The 16,574-nt window shown below is 37.7% G+C and overlaps 1 protein-coding gene across 6 annotated transcripts in view; it reads right to left on the reverse strand.

Moving 5' to 3' along the window:
* Positions 1 to 16,574, reverse strand: part of LOC109266391 (cell surface glycoprotein CD200 receptor 1-like) — a 147,343-nt gene that overhangs the window by 15,986 nt on the left and 114,783 nt on the right. Inside the window, exon 1 of one of the 6 annotated variants that reach the window (XM_019448368.2) lies at positions 9,186 to 9,272. The exons of 4 other annotated variants lie outside the window; for them this stretch is intronic. In XM_019448368.2, coding sequence (XP_019303913.2) covers positions 9,186 to 9,231 — 46 coding nt within the window. In that variant the 5' untranslated portion in view covers positions 9,232 to 9,272. Of the gene's footprint in view, positions 1 to 5,687; positions 6,019 to 9,185; positions 9,273 to 16,574 lie in introns of those variants that run through there. One more of the 6 variants, XM_019448369.2, reaches the window with a different exon arrangement.

Here is a 16,574-nt window from a genome sequence, read left to right on the forward strand (position 1 = left end):
ATCCGATATGTCATTTGCAAATATCTTCTCCCATTCTATTGGTTGCCTTTTAGTTTTGTTGATTGCTTACTTTGGTGTGCAGAAGTATTTTTATCTTGATAAGGTCCCAGTAGTTCATTTTTGCTTTTATTTCCTTTGCCTTCAGAGACACATCAAGTAAGAAATTGCTGTGGCCGAGGTCAAAGAGGTTTTTGCCTGCTTTCTCCTCTAGGATTTTGATGGCTCCCTGTCTTACATTTAGGTCTTTCATCCATTTTGAGTTTATTTTTGTGTATGGTGTAAGAAAGTGGTCCAGTTTCATTCTTCTGCATGTTGCTGTCCAGTTTTCCCAGCACCATTTGCTAAAGAGACTTTTTTTCCATTGGATACTCTTTTCTGCTTTGTCAAAGATTAGTTTGTCATACATTTGTGGGTCTATTTCTGGGTTCTCTATTCTATTCCACTGGACTATGTGTCTGTTTTTGTGCCAATACCATACTGTTTTGATGATTACAGCTTTGGGGTACAGGCTAAAGTCCAGGCCTGTGATGTCTCCAGCTTTGGTTTTCTTTTTCAATATTACTTTCACTATTCAGGGTTGGTTATAGTTCCAAATAAATTTTACGATTGTTTTTTATAGCTCTGTGAAGAATGCTGGTGTTATTTTAATTGAGATTGCATTGAATGTGTAGACTGCATTGGGTAGTATCAACATTTTAATAATATTTGTTCTTCCAATCAATGAGTATGGAAGATTTTTCCATTTCTTTGTGTCTTCTTCAGTTTTGTTCATAAGCTTTCTATAGTTTTCAGCATACAGATAATTTACCTTTTAGGCTAGATTTATTTCTATGTATTTTATAGTTCCTGGTGCAGCTGTAAATGGGATCGATTCCTTGATACCTTTTTCTGTTGCTTTATTATTGGTGTATAGAAATGCAACTGATGTCTGTGCACTGATTTTATATCCTGTGACTGCTGATATCATGTATCAGTTCTAGCAGTTTCTTGATGGAGTCTTTCAGGTTTTTCATGTAGACTATCATATTATCTGCAAAAGTGAAGGTTTGACTTCTTCTTTGCCAATTTGGATGATTTTTATTTCATTTTGTTGTCTGGTTGCTGAGGCTAGGACTTCCAACACTATGTTAAACAACAGTGGTGAGAGTGGACATTTCTGTTGTGTTCCTGATCTCAGGGGGAGAGCTCTTAGTTTTTCCCCATTGAGGCTGATATTACCTGTGGGCCTTTCATATATGGCTTTTATGATGTTAAGGTATGTTCCTTCTCTCCTGACTCTCTTGAGGGCTTTTATAAAGAAAGGATGCTGTATTTTGTCAAATGCTTTTTCTGCATCTATTGACAGGATCATATGGTTCTTATCCTTTATTCTATTAATATGATGTATCACGTTGATTGATTTGTGAATAATGAACCAGCCCTGCAGCCCAGGAATGAATCCCACTTGATCATGGTGAATAATTCTTTTAATATACTGTTGAACTCAACTTGCTAGTGTCTTGTTGAGAATTTTTGCATTCCTGTTCATCAGGGATATTGGCATGTGATTCTCCTTTTTAGTGGAGTCTTTGATTTGGAAATCAAGGTAATGCTGACTTCATAAAATCAGTCTGGAATCTTTCCTTCCATTTATATTTTTTGGAACAGCTTGAGAAGAATAAATATTAACTCTGCTTTAAATGGCTTCTATAATTCCTCTGGGAAGCCATCTGACCCAGGACTCTTATTTGTTGGGAGAGTTTTGATAACTGATTCAACTTTTTCTGGTTATGGGTCTGTTCAAATTTTCTATTTCTTCCTGTTCGAGTTTTGGTAGTGTGTGGGTCCATTTCTTCCAGATTTTGAAGTTTGTTCTCATATAACTTTTCATAGTATTCACTAATAATTTTTTTATTTCTGTGGTTTCGGTTTTGATCTCTCCTCTTTCGTTTGAGATTTTATCTATTTGGGTTTTTTCTCTCTCTCTCTCTCTCTCTCTCTCTCTCTCTCACTTTGAGAAGTCTGGCTAGGGGTTTATCAATTTTATTCTTTCAAAAAACCAGCTCTTAGATTCATTGAACTTTCTACTGTATTTTTGGATTCTATATTGTTTATTTCTGCTCTAATCTTTATCATTTCTCTTCTTCTGCTGGTTTTGAGCTTTCTTTGCTGCAGTATTTCTAGTTCCTTTAGGTGTGAGGATAGGTTCTGTATTTGAAACCTTTCTTGCTTCTTGAGATAGACCTGGATTGCAATGTATTTTCCTCTTAGGACTGCATTTGCTGCATCCCAAAGGGTTTGGGCTGTTGTGTTTTCATTTTCATTTGCTTCCATATATTTTTAAATTCCTTCTTTAATTTCTTGGTTGACCCATTCATTCTTTAGTAGAATGTTGTTTACCCTCCATGTGTTTGGAGGCTTTCCATTTTTTTTCTTTTAGATGATTTCAAGTTTCATAGCGTTGTGATCTGAATATATGCATGGTATGATATAAATCCTTTTATATTTGTTAAGGGCTGTTTTGTGACCCAATATGTGATCTATTTTGGAGAATGTTCCATGTGCACTCTGGATGCACATGGATGCACTCTGGATGAAAAATTCTGAATATATCTGTTATGTCCATCTGGTCCAATGTTTCCTTCAGAGCCATTGTTTCCTTACTGATTTTCCACCTAGATGATCTCTCTATTGTTGTAAGTGGAGTGTTAAAGTCCCCTACAATCACATTATTGTTATCTATACATTTATTTATGTTTGTGATTAACTGATTTATATATTGCATTCTTCCATGTTTGGGAATGAACATTTATAATTGTTAGCTCTTCTTGATGGATAGGATCCCATAATTATGATATAATGCCCCTCTTCATCTCTTGGTACAGTCTGTTTTAAAATCTAGTTTGTCTGATATAAATATGGCTACTCTGGCTTTCTCTTGACACCCAGTAGCATGATAAATGGTTCTCCAACCCCTCACTTTCAATCTGCAGGTGCCCGCAGGTCTAAAATGAGTCTGTTGTAGGAAGAATATAAATGGACCTTGTTTTTTATCCATTCTGATACCCTTTGTCTTTTGATTGGGGCATTTAATCCATTTACATTTGGAGTGATTATTGAAAAATATGGATTTAGTCTCATTGTGTTATATTGAGGACTCATGCTTGTGGTTATGTCCCTGGTCCTTTGTAGTCTTCGTTGCTTTCCACTCACAGAGTCCTCCGTACAATCTCCTGCAAGGCTGATTTTGTGGTCATAAACTCCTTCAGTTTTTATTTGTCTGGGAAAGACTATCTATCCGTCTATTCCGAATGACAGCCTTGCTGGATAAAGGATTCTTGGCTGCATATTTTTCCTATGTAGCATATTGAACATTTCCTGCCACTCCCTTCTGGCCTGCCAAGTTTCAGTGCATAAATTCAGTGCATAAATTCAGTGCAGTTATTACCCTTTTGTATCTACCCTTGTAGGTTAAGGCCCATTTGTCCCTAGATGCTTTCAGAACTCTCTCTTTATCTTTCTATTTTGCCAGTTTTACTATGGTATGTCATGATGTTGACGTGTTTGGGTTGATTTTGAACGGAGTTATCTGTGACTCCTGGAGTTCGATGTTTGCATCCTTCCCCAGATTAGGGAAGTTCTCAGCCATAATTTGTTCAAATAAACATTCTTCCCCTCTCTCTGTCTTCTTCTTCTGGAATTCTTATGCAACAGATATTGTTTCATCTCATTAAATCACTTAGGTCTCTAATTCTCCCCTCGTAATCAAGTAATGTCCTTTCTCTCCTTTTCTCAGATTCATTTTTTTCCATAATTTTATCTTCCATTTCACCTATTCTCTCCTCTGCTTCTCCCATCCTTGCTATCACTCTATCTAGTTTATTTTACATCTCATTTACAACGTTTCTTAATTCATCATAACTATTTCTCAGTCCCTGATCTCTGCAGCAATAGATTCTCTGGTGTCTTCTATGCTTTTTTCAAGCCCAGCTCTTAGTCTTATGACTATTATTCTAAATTATTGTTTGGATATATTGTTTATATCTGTTTTGAGCAATTCTCTGGCTGTCATTTCTTCCTGGAATTTCCTTTGAGGAGATTTCTTCCATTTCATCACTTTGGCTGGTTTCTGTCTTTTACATGCTTTTATAGTTTGTTATGTGTCCTACATCTGCAAGCAGTACTATATTAGAAAGAGGCTATACACTGTCCCAAATCTGACACTTCAGGAAGTGTTTTTGGAGTGTGTTGTGTGTACTCTGTTATTGCATATTTGCTTGCTTTATCTCACTGCTCATAGTAGTGGATTAGACCTTCCACCAGATGTGCTTTGATTTGTTCATTGAAATAACCCTGGAAAAAAGGAAAAATGTGGGGGGGGGGGAAGACTTATCCCATACAAAGAGAGAAATGAGGCGGGAGGCAGATAAAAGACCAGGCAGAGAATCAAACTTAAGGTTTAATAAGGCTTAATCTGGAGAGAAAGAGAGAGGAAAATAACGAAGGAGATACAGAATAAGTATAAAAAGAATAGAGTGAAAATGCCTGACTAAACAAACAACCAGAACAAAGAAAGGGAAACATAGTAAGTATAGTATATAGTACAGTATAGTAAGTAGAGTATAGTAAATATATATATATATACATATACATATATACATATACATATATATATACATATACATATGCATATACATATATACATATACATATACATATACATATACATATAGTAAGAATAGACCAAAAATCAAATCAGGAACTATGAGCCTGATCCCAAAGGAAAGAGGAAAAGAAAAAAGGGGGGGGGGCATAGAAGGAGAAAGAAGGGAAAAGAGAAGTAAAGAAAAGAGAAAAAAATAATAAAAGGAAAAAAACAACTTTTAAAAGCCAGACTAACATACAAAACCACGGGACAGTTGTCTGTTGGTGCCTGGGACCGGTGGCTGTGCTGGTCTGGAGGACAGTCCCTCTGGTTCACTCAGTGTCAGTTCCATCCCAGTAGATAAGCAGTTACCAGGCATGGAGGGGTGGGATTTGATGTAGACAGATCCCACCTCCACTTAGGCCCACTGTCCTGTTCCTTGATGCCCCACCCAGTTGGTGTTGGAGAGAAAATGGTGACACCCCAATCTCTCCTCCCCAGACAGGTGTCTCGAACCATACTGTTCAGGCACCTCTCACAGAGCGGCACTGGTGGCCTGTTCTGCTTCACAATCTCCTGGGCCTCCTAGGCATTCCTCTGGGATCCAAAATCCAAGGTTGTAAAGCATCCTGCACCACATGGACCCAGAACTGCCGATAAAAGGCCTTTGGCTGGCATCTGAAGGGGTGGCAATAAGCCCTCTTCCCACAGTACTCCAAGGAAGGGGAGTCTTCTCTCCCAGTGCACCCCCAAGATAGTCACCAAGCCCGGGGCTGGCTCCCCCCCGCAGCAGGTGCATGCACACAGCAGGCTTCAGTCCAGAGAAAGTCGTGCAACCATGAAAACCCCAATAGTTACTCCTAAGGCTGTTTGCAAACTAGAAACTGGCTCTCTCTGTATTTTTTGTTCCTCATCCGTGGTCCGGAGAAGTTTTTCCCTTGTCTAAATACAATCCCACAGTTCTATAGCGTCTCTTCACTTCCTTTTGTCTCTGCATAGAAGGGCTCTCCTCCCCTCCATGCCTACACTGACAGTTTAACTCTCCCAATTTGCAAATACATACCTCTGTCACACCAAGCTGTCTCTTTCCACCTGTGGAAATCCTTCTGCCACTCCACAGATTGATTTCCTGGGTATTCCAAGTGTTCTGACCTCAATACTGCTGTGTTTGAGGGAGGAGGGAAATTCTGATCCCCCTACTTTTCCTCCATCTTGACTCCTCCCCCTCACTTCGCATTTTTACTATGAAGACAGTTTCTTTCCTTAAACCTCATGAACCAACCTCTGCTAGCTTCCAACTTTTCTTTCACAGCTTCCTCACCTCCTTCAGCCTCCATAGAATCAAGGAGCGTTAGGGCCTTGCTCTGCACTAGGCTTTGACTTCAGGAAATGTTGTAGCTGTGTTGGTCTTCTTTCTAGATCACTGAAACTTTCTCCTTATCAGCAATAAGGCTGTTTCACTTCCTTATCATTAGTGTGTTCACTAGAGTAGCACTTTCGTTTCCTTCAGGAACTTTCCTTCACATTCATAACCTGGTTAACTGGGGGTACAAGAGGCCTAGCTTTTGACCTGCTTCAGCTTTCAACATGCCTTCCTCGCTAAGCTTATGAATCATTTCTAAGTTTTGATTTCAAGTGAGAAATATGCAACTCCTCCTTTCACTTGAGTACTTAGCAGCCATTGGGAGGTGATTAATTGGCTTAAATTCAATATTGTTGTGTCTCAGGAAAAAGGGAGGTCTGAAGAGAGGGAGATGGAGATGGGGAAATAGCCAACACACACACACACACACACACACGTTCCACTTACATTCACCATCTCATGCGGTGACATAGTGACACCGCAAAACAATTGCGTAGTAACATCAGAGATCGCTGATCACAGATCACCACAACAAATATAATGTAATCACAAAGCTTCAAATATTTCAAGAATTACCACAATGTGACACAGAGACGCAAAGTGAGCAGATGCTGATAGAGTTACTCGATGCACACTTGCCACAAACCTTCAATTAGTAGAAACCACAATATATGCAAAGTACAATAAAGTGACACACAATGAAACAAGATATGCTTGTATACCTAGTAAGAGCTTCAAAATACAGGAGGCAAAATTGACAAAATCAAATCAAAAACACTATAACAGAAATGAGGAAGGCCTTGATGACCTTATTAATAGGCTGGATATAGCTGAAGAAAGATTATCTAAGCTAGAGAATATATCAATAGAAACCTCCAAAACTGAAAAACAAAGAAAACAAACACTTAAAAAAAAAACCAGAACAGAGTATCAAAGGACTGTGGGACAACTCCCACAATGTGTAAAACACGTGTAATGGAAAAATCAGAAGAGGAGGATGAGAGAAAAGAACAGAGGAAATTTTTGAAACAATGACTGAGAATTTCCCCAAGTTCACTCCATACCAAACCAAAGATCTAGGAAACTTGGAGAGCACCAAGCAAGAAAAATGCCAAAGAAAAAACCCTAGACCTGGCATATCATATGAAAACTATAGAAAAATCAAAGATAAAAAGTTCTGAAAAATGCCAGAGAAATAAAACACCTTATAGAGAAACAAAGATGAGAATTATATACAACTTCTCCTAAGAAGCCATGCAAGGGAAAAAAAGAACGAAGTAAAATATTTAAAATGTTAATAGAATAACAACCCACCACCCTAGAACTATGTATCCTACAAAGTTACCCTTCACAAGTGAAGGATACATAAAAGACTTTCTCAAACAAACAAAAATTGAGGGAAATTGTTTTCAGGGGAACTGCCTTGTAAGAAATGTTAAAAGTTCTTCAGGGAGAAGGAAATATGAAAGTCAGAAAATAACAACTTTACTCAGAATTGCCAACTCTTGGAAGCAACCAAGATGCCCTTCAGTAGGTAAATGGCTGAATAAATGGGGATGCATGCAGACAACGGAATATTGTTCAGTGCTAAAAAGAATGACCTATAGAGCCATGAAAAGACAAAGAGGAAACTGAAATACCTATTACTAAGTGAAAAAAAGCCTATGAAAAGGCTACATACCATATAATTCCAACTATAAAATATTCAGAAAAAGGCAGAAACTGTGGAGACTCTAAAAAGATGAGCAGTTTAGAGGTTTAGAAAAAGCCACGGTTTAGAGGGGAGGGAGGATAAATACAGGGAACACAGAGGACTTTTAGGGCAGTGAAACTACTCTGTATGATACTATAGTAATGGATACAGGCCATTGTACTTTTGTTCAAACTTACAGAATGCACAAGACTGAGAATGAACCCTATGTAAACTATGGCCTTGGGGAGATGATTATGTGTCAGGGTAGGTTCATCACTTGTAACAAATGTAACACTCTGGAGGGGATGTTGATAATGAAATAGAAGCTGTGCTTAGGTGGGGTTAGGAGGTGAGGTATATGGGAAATCTCTGCCCCTTCCTCTCAATTTTGCTGTAAACTTAAAACTGCACTGAAAAAAATTAAGTCTTAAAACACAAAAAGCAAAACAAAACAAAACAAAACCTTTTTATACTAAGTGGATATTTAATTTTATCAAATACATATTGCAATCTTACAGTTTTTCCCCTTCAAATATGTAATGGAATCAATTACATAAACAGGTTTAATTACTCTTTTCAATTACATCTTTTTGTTGCCATCTGTTTCCTGCCACATCTAAATATTTCTCTAGTGCTTTCATGAGTCAAATCTGCTATTCACTGTCTTCTGAGTTCTTCCCAAATTTTTCTACCTTCTTCTACCTTTCTACCTTCTTCCCAATTTCTTTCAACTTTTTATGGCCCTTGTTTCCCATCTTTCTTTCTCTTAAGAACTGGTTCTCCCCTCCCTTTACCAGACATATATGGAAATGTGGAAGCCAGTGTTGCTCAGAATGTTTTAGAATTTCTTTGGGATGATTATAAGGAAAGACAGGATGGATTCAAGGTTTTGTTTCCACCTGCCTGAGTCTGCTCTAATTTTAGCTCCTCCACTCATTCGTTCTACTGTTCATGCTTTGGGATAACATTCCATTTGTTCTGGTGTGAGGTTGAAATCAGAGACTTTGAATAGATAATCATTACTATATTCTTATGTTCTCTGATCCTTGTTTTCTGAAACAAATTTTCCCCATATACTTTTTGCCTCTATTTTAAAATTTAAAAACCCCAAGTAGAAATTTAGGGTTTCTTTCTTAGCCTGTGAGCTAAAAATATTAGAAATATCAAAGGAAAAACAATAGTCACACATCAATACACATAAGGTCCAAGATATAAGAATTCCAAGAGACAAGAAAAATATAAACCAAAATACTGGAGGAAACACTACCTTTTTCCTTGTCACACAAGTTCAGTTTCACTCCATTCCAGGGCCCCCTTATTACCCTGGACTCAGCCAGACAACTAGTCAGTGCACCATTGACATAAGAAAATCAGAAGGTTTGCTGGATAATAAACAAATTTATCACTGCTGCTAGGACAAATTATAAAACATTTTATAAATGGATCAAGGGCCTCCTTGTCACCACTGAAAATATCTTTACTTTTTTCTGAAAAATCATACTTACCAGACACTATAACATTGATGGAGATCAGTACCCTCAAAGCTGACATTCTCTCCAGAGTATGTCTTTGGAGCGGTTAGCCACGGACTAGCCACGGATGGGAAATGTCGCTGAGTTTTGTTCAGTGATAAAGAAAAAAAAAGCCAATACCTACAATTCATTGGTTCTCCCACAGTACTGAAGTGACGCAATAAATTATATAGCAATTCATTTAGAAAGTAGCATTTTGGGAAACATAAATTACTCAGGGTAAAATGCACAAATCTTTAGTGGATAGCTTCATGAATTTTTACATGTGTATGCACCCAGATAGTCACCTCCAAAACCAAGGTAAGACCATTTCCACTCTTCAAGAAGTTTCCTTCCTGCTCCTTCTCTGTTGATATCCCTTCCCCAGAAAGAAACACTCCTCTGACTTCTATCACCATTTTGCTAGTTTTTGAACTCCATATAAATGAAATTCTTTACATAGTTCAATTTTGTAACACTGTGAAGAGGTTTTTTGGTTTGATCATGCCATAATTTATTCATCCATTTTGTTGTGTACTTGAATTTTCCATTTCAGGAATAACATAAATAAAGCTTCTATGAACATTTGTGTTTTGTACATATCTTTTGGTTTACTTAGGCATTTAATATCTTGGGTATATACCAAAATATTAAAATTGATGGCCATAGGATAGACATAATGTGTGGCTTTAATAAAGACTTTCTATTATGAGTTGAATTGTGTTCTATCAAAATTCATATGTTGAAATTCTAACCCTCAGTTCCTCAGATGTGACCTTATTTTGATCAGGGTCATTGCAGATGTAATTAGTTATGATGAGACCGCACTGGAATAGGTTGGGCTGTAGTCCAATAACTGGTGTCATATAAAAAGAGGGAAATGGGACACAGATACACACACAGGGAGAATGCCATGTAGAGATAAAGGCAGAGATCAAGGCACACCCCCCACAAGCTGATGAACTCCCAAGATTTCCAGCACACCACCAGAAGCTAGGAGAGAAGCAAGGAATAGATTATTTTTTCTTGCTTTATAGTTTCAAGATTCTTTTGATGGTAGGACACAACACAAAGACATTTTAATAAATAAGAAGCATATCTGTTTGTTACTTATCTTTCAAAAAATGAGAAAGTTGCCATGGAGGGCCACATAGGCCTTGCCCTAACACACAGGCTAAAACCAAGTTGAAATTGTAGAATGAAGTGGATATATGGCAGGTGGGATCAGGTTAGGTATGAAGGGCTCCAAGACAGGCTAACTTGAATAATTTCCCAGGCTCATGGGCATAGTTGTCTATGAGCTTGTTCCTAGTTGTCTGATACTTGGCCCTGGGGCCTGGAATGTGAAAGCCTGGATAAGAAAAGTAGTGGGGTATGGATTTAATCAGGTGCTCAAGAGGGGAACTGACCATCCTCTAGACAAAACCTCAAAAATGGACCAGGACAGGATTTTTTGAAAATTAAGAACTATAATAAAATTGACTCATTGATCTTCACATCAGTTTTCAGTTTGTTCACTTGGGGTATTTGAATACATAAGTTGCCCTAAACAGAATACAAACCATTCTATTAGGAGAGGAAAACAAGTATAGTCCTTGTAGGCCAGTACATAGCCAAGGTCACCATTATATGGCATTAGCCTTGATAACAGATCTGGAATTTTCAGGATCTCTAACAATACCCTGGTTGAGTTGTAAATTATGTTAAAATCATGCGTTGTACATGTTCATTCATTCATTCATTCATTCATTTATAATATAATTTATTGTTAAATTGGCTTACAAAAACACCCAGTGCTCATCCCAACAAGTGCCCTCCTCAATGACCATCACCCATTTTCTCTCTCCCCCACCCCTCCCCCCGTCCACCCTCAATTTGTTCTCTGTATTTAAGAGTCTCTTGTGGTTTGCCTCCCTCCCTCTCAGTTTGTAACTATTTTTTCCCCTTCTCCTCCCCCATGGTCTTCTGTTAAGTTTCTTAAGATCCACATATGAGTGAAAACATATGATATCTGTCCTTCCCTGACTGACTTATTTCACTCAGCATAATACCTTCCAGTTCCATCCACGTTGCTGCAAATGGCATGATTTCATTCCTTCTCATTGCCAAGTAGTATTCCATTGTATATATAAACCACATCGTCTTTATCCATTTATCGGTTGATGATGTTTAGGCTTTTTCTATAATTTGGCTATTGTTGAAAGTGCTGCTATAAACATTGGGGTACATGTGCCCCTATGCATTAGCACTCCTGTATCCCTTAGATAAATTCCTAGTAGTACTATTGCTGGGTCGCAGGGTAGTTCTATTTTTAATTGTTTGAGGAACCTGCTCACTGTTTTCTAGAGGGACTGCACCAGTTTGCATTCCCACCAACAGTGCAAGAGTGTTCCCATTTCTTCACATCCTTGCCAGCATCTGTAATTTCTTGATTTGTTCATTGTAGCCACTCTAACTCAGTTACTAATTTTAGCCACTCCTATTGATGTGAGGTGGTATCTCAGTGTGGTTTTGATTTGTATTTCCCTGATGAGTGACGTTGAGCATCTTTTCATGTGTCTGTTGGCCATCTGGATGTATTCTTTGGAAAAGTATGTATTCATATCTTCTGCCCATTTCTTCACTGGATTATTCATTTTTCAGGTGTTGAGTTTGGTAAGTTCTTTATAGATTTTGGGTACTAACCCTTTATCTGATATGTCATTTGCAAATATCTTTTCCCATTTCATCAGTTGCCTTTTAGTTTTGTTGATTGTTTCCTTTGCAGGGTAGAAGCTTTTAATCTTGATGAGGTCCCAATTGTTCATTTTTGCTTTTAGTTCCCTTGCCTTTGTAGATGTATTGAGCAAGAAATTGCAGCAGCTGAGGTCAAAGTCGTTGTTGCCTGCCTTCTCCTCTAAGGTTTTTATGGTTTCCTGTCTCACATTTAGGTTTTTCATCCATTTTGAGTTTACTTTTGTGTATGGTGTAAGAAAGTGGTCCAGTTTCAATCTTCTGCATGTTGCTGTCCAGTTCTCCTAGCAGCTTTGCTAAAGAGACTGTCTTTTTTCCATTGGATGCTCTTTCCTGCTTTGTCAAAGATTAGTTGGCCATACATTTGTGGGTCCAATTCTGGGTTATCTATTGTATTTGATTGGTCTTTGTGTCTGTTTTGTGCCAGTACCATACTGTCTTGATGATTACAGCGTTGTAATAGAGGCTAAAGTCTGGGATTGTGATGCCTCCTGCTTTGGTTTTCTTCTTGAATATTACTTTGGCTATTCGGGGTCTTTTGTGTGTCCATACAAATTTTAGGATTATTTGTTCAATTGCATTGAATATGTAGATTTCTTTGGGTAATATTGATACTTTAACAATATTTATTCTTCCAATCCATGAGCATGGAATGTTTTTCCATTTTTTGTGTCTTCTTCAATTTCATTCATAAGCTTTCTATAATTTTCAACATACAGATCTTTACATCTTTTGTTAGGTTTATTCCTAGGTATTGTATGATACTTGGTGCAATTGTAAATGGGATCAGTTTCTTTAATTATCTTTCTGTTGCTTCATTATTGTATAAAAAAGCAACAGATGTGTGTACACTGATTTTGTACCCAGTTCTAGCAGTCTTTTGATGAAGTCTTTTGGGTTTTTCATGTAGAGTATCATGTCGTCTGCAAAAAGTGAAAGTTTGACTTTTTCCTTGCCAATTTTGATGCCTTTTATTTCATTTTGTTTTCTGATTGCTAATGCTAGGACTTCCAACACTATGTTAAACAATAGTGGTGAGAGTGGACATCTCTATCATGTTCCTGATCTCAAGGGGAAAGCTCGCAGTTTTCCCCACTGAGGATGATATTAGCTGTGGGCTTTTCATATATGGCTTTTATGATGTTAAGGTATGTTCCTTCTATCCCGATTTTTTGAGAGTTTTTATTAAGAAAGGATGCTGTATTTTGTCAAATGTTTTTTCTGCATCCATTAAGAGGATCATATGGTTCTTCCTTTCTTTTATTAATGTGATGTATTACATTGATTTTTTTGTGAATATTGAACAAGCCCTGCAACCCAGGAATGAATCCCACTTGATCATGGTGAATAATTCTTTTTATATGCTGTTGAATTCGATTTGCTAGTATCTTGTTGAGAATTTTTGCATCCAGGTCCATCAGGGATATTGGCCTGTAATTCTCTTTTAGTGGGGTCTCTGTCTGGTTTTGGAATCAAGGTAATGTTGGCTTCATTGAATGGGTCCGGAAGTTTTCCTTCCGTTTCTATTTTTTGGAACAGCTTGAGAAGGATAGGTATTACTTCTGCTTTAAATGTCTGGTAGATTTCCCTAAGGAAGCCATCTGTCCCAGGACTCTTATTTGTTGGGAGATTTTTGATAACTGATTCAATTTCTTCACTAGTTATGGCTCTGTTCAAATTTTCCATTTCTTCCCATTTGAGTTTTGGTAGTGTGTGGGTGTCTAGGAATTTTTTCATTTCTTCCAGGTTATCCAGTTTGTTGGCATATATTTTTTCATAGTATTCTCTGATAATTGCTTGTATTTCTGAGGGATTGGTTGTGATAAATACATTTTCATTCGTGATTTTATCTATTTGGGTCCTCTTTCTTCTCTTTGTGAGAAGTCTGGCTAGAGGTTTATCAATTTTTTTTTTCAAAAAACCAACTTTTCTTTTCATTTATCTGTTCTACTGTTTTTTTTTTTAATTCTATATTGTTTATTTCTGCTCTAATCTTTATTATTTCTCTTCTTCTGCTGGCTTTGGGGTTTCTTTGTTGTTCTGCTTCTAGTTCCTTTAGGAACTAGTTCCTTTAGGTGTGCTGTTAGGTTTTGGATTTGGGATTTTCTCGTTTCTTGAGATAGACCTGGATTGCAATTTTCCTCTTAGGACTGCCTTCATTGCATCCCAAAGGTTTTGGATTGTTTTGTTTCATTTTCATTTGTTTCCATATATTTTTTAATTTCTTCTTTAATTGCCTGGTTGACACATTAGTTCTTTAGTAAGATGTTCTTTAACCATGCAATTGGGGGTTTTCCAAACTTTTTCCTGTGGTTGAATTCAAGTTTTATAGCATTGTAATCTGAAAGTGTGAATGGTATGATCTCAATTCTTTCATATTTATTGAGGGCTGTTTTGTGACCCAGTATGTAATCTATCGTGGAGAATGTTCCATGTGCACTTGAAAAGAATGTATATTCTGCTGCTTTAGAATGAAAAGTTCTAAATATATCTGTCAAGTCCATCTGGTCCAGTGTATCATTCAGGGCCATTGTTTCTTTATTGATTTGTTGTCCAGATGATCTATTCATTGTTGTAAGTGGAGTATTAAAGTCCCCTGCAATTACCACATTCTTACCAATAAGATTCCTTATGTTTGTGATTAATTGTTTTATATATTTTGGTGCTTCTGAATTTGGTGCGTAGACATGAACATTTATAATTGTTAGATCTTCTTGATGGATAGACTCCATAATTATGATATAATGTCCTTCTTCATCTCTTGCTACAGACTTTAGTTTAAAATCTAGTTTGTCTGATATAAGCATGGCTACTCCAGCTTTCTTTTGACTTCCAGTAGCATGATAGGTAGTTCTCCATCCCCTCACTTTCAATCTGAAGGTGTCCTCAGGTCTAAAATGAGTCTCTTGTAGACAGCAAATAGATTGGTCTTATTTTTTTTTTATCCATTGTGATATCCTACGTCTTTTGATTGGAGCATTTAGTCCATTTACATTCAGTGTTAGTATTGAAAGATATGGGTTTAGAGTCATTATGTTATCTGTAGGTGTCATGCTTGTAGTGATGTCTCTGGTATTTTGTGGTTCTTGCAACATTTCACTCACAGAGTCCCCCTTAGGATCTCTTATAGGGCTGGTTTAGTGGTGGTGAATTCCTTCAGTTTTTGTTTGGGAAAACCTTTATCTCTCCTTCTATTCTGAATGACAAGTTTGCTGGATAAAGGATTCTCGGCTGCATATTTTTTCTGTTCATCACATTGAAATTTCATGCCACTCCTTTCTGGCCTGCCAAGTTTCAGTAGATAGGTCTGCTACTACCCTTATGTGTCTACCCTTGTAGGTTAAGTCCCATTTATACCTAGATGCTTTCAGAATGCTCTCTTTATCTTTGTATTTTGCCAGTTTTGCTGTGGTATGTCATGTAGAAGATGGATTCAAGTTATCTCTGAAGGGAGTTCTCTGTGCCTCCTGGATTTCAATGTCTGTTTCCTTCCCCAGATCAGGGAAGCTCTCAGCTCTGATTTGTTCAAGTACAGCTTTGGCCCCTTTCTCTGTCTCTTCTTCTTCTGGAACTCCTATGATATGGATATTATTCCATTCCATTGAATCACCTAGGTCTCTAATTCTCCCTTCATGACCCAGAATTTTTTTTATCTCTCTTTTTCTCAGCTTCCTCTTTTTCCATAATTTTGTCTTCTATTTCACCTATTCCTCCTTCTGCCTCTTCAATTCTTGCTGTCACTGCCTGCAGTTTATTTTGCACCTAATTTACAACATTTTTAATTCATCATGACTATTTTTTAGTTCCTTGATCTCTGCAACAATAGATTCTCTGCTGTCTCCTTTGCTTTTTTCAAGCCCAGCAATTAATCTTATGACTATTTTTCTAAATTCTTGTTCAGTTATATTGTTTATATCTGTTTTGAGCAATTATTTAGCTGTCATTTCTTCCTGGAATTTCTTTTGAGGAGAATTCTTCCATTTCATCATTTTGCTAGTTTTCTGTCCCTTATAATTTTAATAGCTCATTATGTGCCCTGCTCCTGAGAGCACTACTATATTGAAAAGGGGTCATATACTGTCTAGGGCCTGGCCCTTCAGGAGGTGTTTTTTGGAGAGTGTTCCTTGCTCTCTGTTGTTGTGACTTTGGTTACTTTTTCTCCCTACTTGTAGTGATGTTTTGGACCCTCCACCAGGTGTGCTTTGATATGTTCCTTGAAGTAGTCCTGGAAAGGAAAACAAACATACAAACAAAAAACAAACAGAAAACAAAAACACACGAGCAAACAAACTCTCAGACAATAAGAATTGTCTGAGAATTAAACCAGGCAATGCAACAGCCTTGGTCTGGAGGAGAGCTGTCTGGTTCATCAGTGTCAACCCGCTCCCATAGATACACAGTTGCAAGGTGCAGAGGGGCGTGGTTTGGTATAGGCATGTCCCACCTCCACTGTGGGCCCTTGATCCGTTCCCTGAAGCCACCCCACCTATGGCTCATCAGGTTGTCCCAGTGGGTCCCTGGAAGCCACTCTGACTCTTTTCCTTCAGGAGTCTTGGGGTTCAAAGTCCTTTGGCCTCAAGATGGCTTTGTTTGAGAGAGGAGGGAGCTTCAGATCTCCCTACTTCTCCACCATGTTGGGCCCTCCCTCCA

Source organism: Panthera pardus, unplaced genomic scaffold (genome assembly GCF_024362965.1).
Source record: "Panthera pardus isolate Hobbes unplaced genomic scaffold, ASM2436296v1 HiC_scaffold_16, whole genome shotgun sequence".
Taxonomy (NCBI): domain Eukaryota; kingdom Metazoa; phylum Chordata; class Mammalia; order Carnivora; family Felidae; genus Panthera; species Panthera pardus.